Source organism: Trachypithecus francoisi, unplaced genomic scaffold (assembly GCF_009764315.1).
Source record: "Trachypithecus francoisi isolate TF-2019V2 unplaced genomic scaffold, Tfra_2.0 Lachesis_group13, whole genome shotgun sequence".
Lineage (NCBI taxonomy): Eukaryota > Metazoa > Chordata > Mammalia > Primates > Cercopithecidae > Trachypithecus > Trachypithecus francoisi.
Window position 1 is genome coordinate 4,428,190 of NW_022681458.1, and position 6,158 is coordinate 4,434,347.

General features: G+C 51.5%; 1 protein-coding gene and 1 non-coding gene across 2 annotated transcripts; both read right to left on the minus strand.

Moving 5' to 3' along the window:
* Positions 1-117: 117 nt before the first annotated feature.
* PRLH (prolactin releasing hormone) lies at positions 118-721 on the minus strand. The gene is made up of 2 exons (XM_033232084.1): positions 622-721; positions 118-281 (listed from the first exon to the last, which is right to left on the minus strand). Exons 1-2 carry the CDS (start codon positions 719-721, stop codon positions 118-120), a joined length of 264 nt encoding a protein of 87 aa, XP_033087975.1.
* Positions 722-3,375: 2,654 nt separating this feature from the next.
* Positions 3,376-3,483, minus strand: LOC117095474. The gene has a single exon (XR_004442014.1). It is a non-coding gene; the product is annotated as a U6 spliceosomal RNA (small nuclear RNA).
* Between the last annotated feature and the right edge of the window lie 2,675 nt (positions 3,484-6,158).

Consider the following 6,158-nt stretch of genomic DNA (forward strand, 5'->3'; position numbering starts at 1 on the left):
GAATGTGCAACTAAACAAGACCAGAGCTTTTATTAGGATTGAAGGGAAAGGAGCCTGAAGGAGAGGAGAGGGCGGGGTGGGGGAGGCTCCAGAGTGATTTTCTTGACAAGCTGGCTGTCACCCATCCTGGGAGGACATAGCACCGCCTTCCAGAGGGAAGCAGGTCAGCCGGGCTCTCAGGCCAGGCTTGGGGACGTCCCGCAGGGCTGCCCTCCTCCGACCGAAGCGGCCCACAGGCCTGATCCCACGACTGGTGTACCAGGCAGGATTGATGTCAGGGGCTGGAAAGGAAAGAGCTGGAGCAGATCATGGGCATGTGTCCCCAGGGTGTGCTGTGTGCTCCCAGAGGCAGCAGGGCAGAGCGCACAGGCAGAGGGTCTCAGCCCAGTCGCTAGGCCATGCTGGGACCCACCCGAGGAACAGGCACCCAGAGGTCCTGGCCAGGCCGTTTCTGGGCGTGGGCTGGCTTTGGGAAGCAGGAATTCAAAAAAGCACCAGGACTGGCTTCCCTTTCCTCCCCCGCACCCGGTTCCTGCCAGGTTCTTGAGTGACCAGGCTGCACCAGGTTCTGGGGTGAGGCAGGGTGGGGTAAGGGAGGCTGACAGGGGTCCAGGCACTCACTGCGGATCTCCATGGAGAGCCGGTGGGTACGACTTGCAGCTCCCCGCAGGGCCAGGCCCAGCATCAGCAGGCACAGGAGCCAGGCCCTCAGCACCTTCATCCCTTGGCTCCTCCGGGGAGACCCCGCTGGAGGGGAGATCCAAATAAGGAGGACACAGCCTAGGGGAGGAGGGGCAGGAGCAGCATTACATGGGCATCAGGGTGCATGTGCACAGAGCTGGGACCTGTGAGCGCTGTGTGTGTGAGAGAGAAGTATGTGCATGAGTGTGTGTGCATGTCACTGCACAGTTGTGTGTGTATATGTGTACAAGAGGGTGTGACTTGTGTGCACACGGTGCATGCGTGTGTGTGTAGATGTGTGTGTGAGACTGTGTGTGTAGATGTGTGTGTATGTGTGTAGATCTGTGTGTGTATGCATGTAGATGTGTGTATATGTGTGTGTAGATGTGTGTGTGTGTAGATGTGTGTGTGAGTGTAGATGTGTGTGTGAGTGTGTAGATGTGTATGTGTGCGTGTGAGTGTGTGTATATGTGTAGATGTGCACGTGCACATAGCCACATAGATCTCCACGTGTTCCTCTGATCTGTGCTGGGGTGGGAATAAGCACAGAAATAGCAGTTGAACCTGGCTCTCTGTATGGTCCCCCACCCACCTGTGACCCCATTCTCTCCTCTGTGCAATGAGGTGTTAAGTGAGATGCTTCTGTGTGCGTCAGCCTCTGACGGGATCGGTTACATGTACATTGATGGTCATGATCAGAAAGCCCTCAGGAGGTGTGTGAGCTACGCGTTACAAAGAGGGGCTATTATGGAACAGCATTGGGTCTGTCTGCCAGCCTGTGTTAGGGAATCAGAAGGTGCAGCAGGCCTCTGCACGGCTGTTCATGTTGCACACCTAGGACAGCAGGTTTGTGGGGGAGGAGCCCAGGGAGCTGCACAGGTGGAGGCAGCCACTTGCTCAACCTCAGACATGGCTGGGGAGCTGGGGAGTGCCAAGCCTGGACCAGGCTCAGGGGCTGGAATCCGGTGCATGGTCCTTTCCCTCATTTGTCTCATGGCCCCCTAATGCCTAGTTCCAGCCTGCCATCCCTGCTGTGCTGGGGGATGTCAGCTGACAGCTGCGTGTTGTAGAATGAGTCTGCATCCTCTGCCCTAACCAAGCCCACTCACCCTTGCCATGTCGCTAGATCCAGTCTTCTGAGGCTCCAAGGTAAACCTGCAGCATCTGGGGCCTCTTCTCACCAGGCAGGGCCACTTCCTATTGGTGATGGGAGGAGGGGGCTGCCGTGGATGGGACCAGGTGCATAGAAAGCCCCTTCCACCCCACTGGAGTGGAGGTGCTGAAATGCCTAAACAGCATCCATCGTGGCAGACCTGGAAACACCTGCTGCAGATGCCCCTCCTCCTTCCTCCACCTGTGGTGCTTTGGGTGCCGTGGGAAGATGCCCAAGAGCTCCATCTTGCTCTGGGGAAGACCCCCGCTGTTGACCTTGACTTTCCAGTCCCTCCCTGAGCCACACAGAAAGTGCTCTCCATCAGAACAATTTAAAATGCCAACCCCTCTCCGTTTTAGAGATCTGGCAGGGCTTCCCATGCCAGGTGGGGTGGGGCGTTCCCCAGTTTAGAGGAAATGGAGGTGCCACCTTGAAGAGTGATAAAGAGATGCATCCCAGCACGCTGGCTGTTTGCATTTTCTCTGGCACAGGACCGATGCCAGTTGAGGGATGTCCTAGAATGCTAGTGATGCTCACTTGGCTCCTGATCCCCAAGGACCTGCCTCCCTGAGAGATGGAGACTTCGGTTGTCTGTCCCGTGGGATTTCCGTGTCAGCGGAGCTGAATGGGACATCTTTGCCTGGTGTCTCCACCATGGACCGCACCGGAGCCTTGGTGCCCTGGGAGGGCAGGGTGGCTTTGGATGCAAGAACCCAGGGGCCGCCTTCTCTGCCTCTCCTGCTCAGGGCTAGCCTCAGCTGCCAGGAGAGTAGGCAGGGTCTCAACCTGACCTACACTCAGACAGAAAGGGAAGATTTTACAAAGTAGCAAAGCAGAGGACCCAAGCTCCAGCGCCTGGATGTGCTACTCACCGCTCTCGAGTGTGGTAGAGGCGCTGTCCTGGTTACTGGCGCAGTGGGGCCGAGGAGGCGGGAGCCTCTGTCCCCCTTTTATAGCCGCTGAAGAGGATGAGAGAACGAAGCCAGCACCCCCAGGTGCCCTCCCCCAAGCCAGCCTGTCTCCCTCAAAGGGCGGCATCAGGAGCAAGCCTATGTCTTTTCTCGTTCCTTTATTTTTTAAAAAAACTCTCATCAGCGACGCTATTTGTTCCTTCCTGGGTTATATAATTTCATTTGGACCAGTGGTTTTAAAACACATTAGCTTCCCTTCTTTGTGCTCGCCTTCGGGCAGACTACAGAGTCAAGTGTCCGCTGGGCCTCACAGATGAGGCTCCTGGGCTCCTTCCAGTCCTCTCTCCCTGCCTTTAAATCACCACGTTCAAGGGAAAGGTGAGAAGGAACAGTCACCAAAGCCCAACACTGCAGCTTTGTATCTCCGTGATCTTCTCGGTCCTCGTTCATTCACCTGCCTGACTGTCCTAACTGCATTTGTTGTATGCACACCGTATCTTCCTCATTCTGTAACTTACACGCAGGGGCCATGCTAATCTGTCCTAACTGCATTTGTCGTATGCACACCATATCTTCCTCATTCTGTAACTTACACACAGGGGCCATGCTAATCCGTCCTAACTGCATTTGTCATACGCACACCATATCTTCCTCATTCTGTAACTTACACGCAGGGGCCATGCTAATCTTCTCTGCAACGTTCCAATCTTAGTATATGTGCTTCGGAAGTGGGTGCTCTATAACTTACAATAGGTGGTTTCTAGACTTTTACGTCTTCATAATGTTTAACATAAATAAGTTTATTATTCTCATAAGACAAGTTTATTTTTATTATAAAAGAAATGAATGTATTTTTATTATTAAAGCAGCTCATATACATTTGGAAAAAAATTAGTGCATACAACAAAATAGAAAAAATAGCACTGATCATGTTAAAGAAGCCTCTCGCGGCCGGGAGTGGTGGCTCATGCCTGTAATCCCAGCACATTGGGAGACCAAGGCGGGTGGATCACGAGGTCAGGACTTTGAGAGCAGCCTAACCAACATGGTGAAACTCTGTCTCTACTAAACATGCAAAAATCGGTCGGGCATGGTGGCACGTGCCTGTAATCCCAGCTACTCAGGAGGCTGAGGCAGGAGAATCACTGGAACCCCCAGGAGGTGGAAGTTGGAGTGAGCTGAGATTGTGCCACTGCACTGCAGCCTGGGCGACAGAGCAAGACTCAGAAAAAAAGGCTCTTGCTTCTCCATTTGATGCACTTTCTTCTAGTGAGCTTCCCATATATTTTCTGGGTAGATTGATCACATTTATACATGTTGAATTTCATTCTTTTCACTTAACACTATAACAATCACATCCTCAAGATGCTAAAAATCTGTAAGTTTGTGCCATTTTCAGTAACTGTGCATGGACCTAAATCATTCATGTTCTGAATAATTATAGGTTATACTCATGACCACTTATATGCAGTTGAGTACAATCTTTTTAAGGAACATTTCTGGAGAGGAAACTTGGCACGTGCTTCCTGTGGATTGGTGCAGATGGTCAATGTGCCACTTCTGTCCTTTAGGAAAAGTTTCTGGGCAATTCTTTCCCCTTCAGGGAATAGGACACAGTCAACTTCTTCCTTGTTACATGGTTGCTTTATCCCAGTGACACAGGTTTGTGGCTGGTGGGCTCCCTGGGAGCTCTGGAGTCCAGGGGTGGCTGGTGGCGGGAAGTAGGGTAAGAAGCATGAGAAGGGTGATGGGCTGGGGCACGCAGCTCCCAGCTTGGGCTGCTGATTCGAGTTACTTGGAAGCCTTAAAAACTTCCCAATGCCTGGGCTCTACCTGGAATGAATTCCTTCAGAATTCCTGGGGGTAGCTCAGGCATCAGTGATGATGAAAAGCTCCCCACCCATAGTTTTTACCCATAGTTTTTGCAAATGTAGGTTGAGTATCCCAAATCCAAAAACCCCCAATCTGAAACTTTTTGAGTGCTGAGGTGATGCTCAAAGGAAATGTTCACTGAAGCATTTTGGATTTTAAATTTGGGATGCTCAACTCGTGAGTATAGTGCAAATATTTCAAAATCTCCCCCCCCAAACCCTCAAAATCCCAAACTGTTCTGGTCCAAAGTACTTTAGATAAGGGAACTCGACCTGTAGTGGTGATGGTGATGGTTAAGAATCACTGTCTTGGAGGTGAGTTTTCTGTCCAGTGCTAGGCCTGCCTGGAGCAACAGAAACTGAGATTCCAGGACCTGGGGGCAGCTTCCTGGGCATCCACCACTGGAGTGTGTGTGTGTGTGGGTGTGTGTGTGTGTCAAGCAGCTCTGTCACAGTGTGGCACTGGCATCTTGCCACTTTGGGAGTCCACCAGTGGGAGGCAGCAGGCAGGCTGGGCGGTAGCACAGGATCAATCCTGCTTACGCCACCTCCACGTGGAAACTGATGGCGTCCATCAGAGGCCTCAGAACTGCTGAGAGGCTGTTCTGAGAACTCTGACTGGCTGGAGATGCTGTGACAGCGAGTGAGGTGTGGGCTGCCCTTGCAATAAGGTCACAGGACTGCAGGCCTGGCCTGGGGCTCTCAGGCTGCACATGGCTTCAGTGTCCTTTGAGAAATGAATCCCACAGATGGGGTTTGACCATAGAGAGGCAATCAGGGAGCTTCTCCCCGTTCACTATTTAACTGGGTCATGGGCCTCAGAACAGGCAGAGCCAAGCACTCTTGGTCCAGCTTCTGTTGGTCAGTATTTCATCCAGAACGTGATGTGGCCACTTGAGTTATGACACATACAAACTAGAACCTGTGCAGGAAAGTCGCCTCCCTGGGGAAAGTACAACTGCCTGCCATGCTACCCTCCTGGAGGCCACAGGAATAATGAGAACAAAGACGCTGACTGCCACACCTTCCAGTCCTAATTTTCTAAGCTACTTATTTATTTATTTATTATTTTATTTTATTTTATTTTTTTTGAGACAGAGTCTAGCTCTGTCGCCCAGGCTGGAGTGCAGTGGCGCGATCTCGGCTCACTGCAACCTCCACTTCCCAGGTTCAAGTGATTCTCCTGTCTCAGCCTCCTAAGTAGCTGGGACTACAGGCATCCACTACCACGTCTGGCTAATTTTTGTATTTTTAGTAGAGATGGGTTTTCACCATGTTGGCCAGGCTGGTCTGCAACTCCTGACCTCAAATGATCTACCCACCTCGGCCTCCCAAGGTGCTGGGATGACAGGCATAAGCCACTGTGCCCGGCCAGCTATTGATTAATTCTCGTGTGCCTTTCTTCATTGAATGAAGTGGTCACAGTGGTTTTCTCATTTACTCTGTTAACACAGTGGACGACAAGAATAGATTTTCTTTTTTTACCATTAAATAATTCCTGACTCTTTTGGGATGAACCTTACCTTGTTAAGATACAATAGT

Coding starts and splice junctions, on each gene's coding strand:
- PRLH (XM_033232084.1), bottom strand. CDS start 721: ATGAAGGTGCTGAGGGCCTGGCTCCTGTGCCTGCTGATGCTGGGCCTG. Junction 282..621: donor GCTCTCCATGGAGATCCGCA/GTGAGTGCCTGG, acceptor TTTCCTTTCCAG/CCCCTGACATCAATCCTGCC.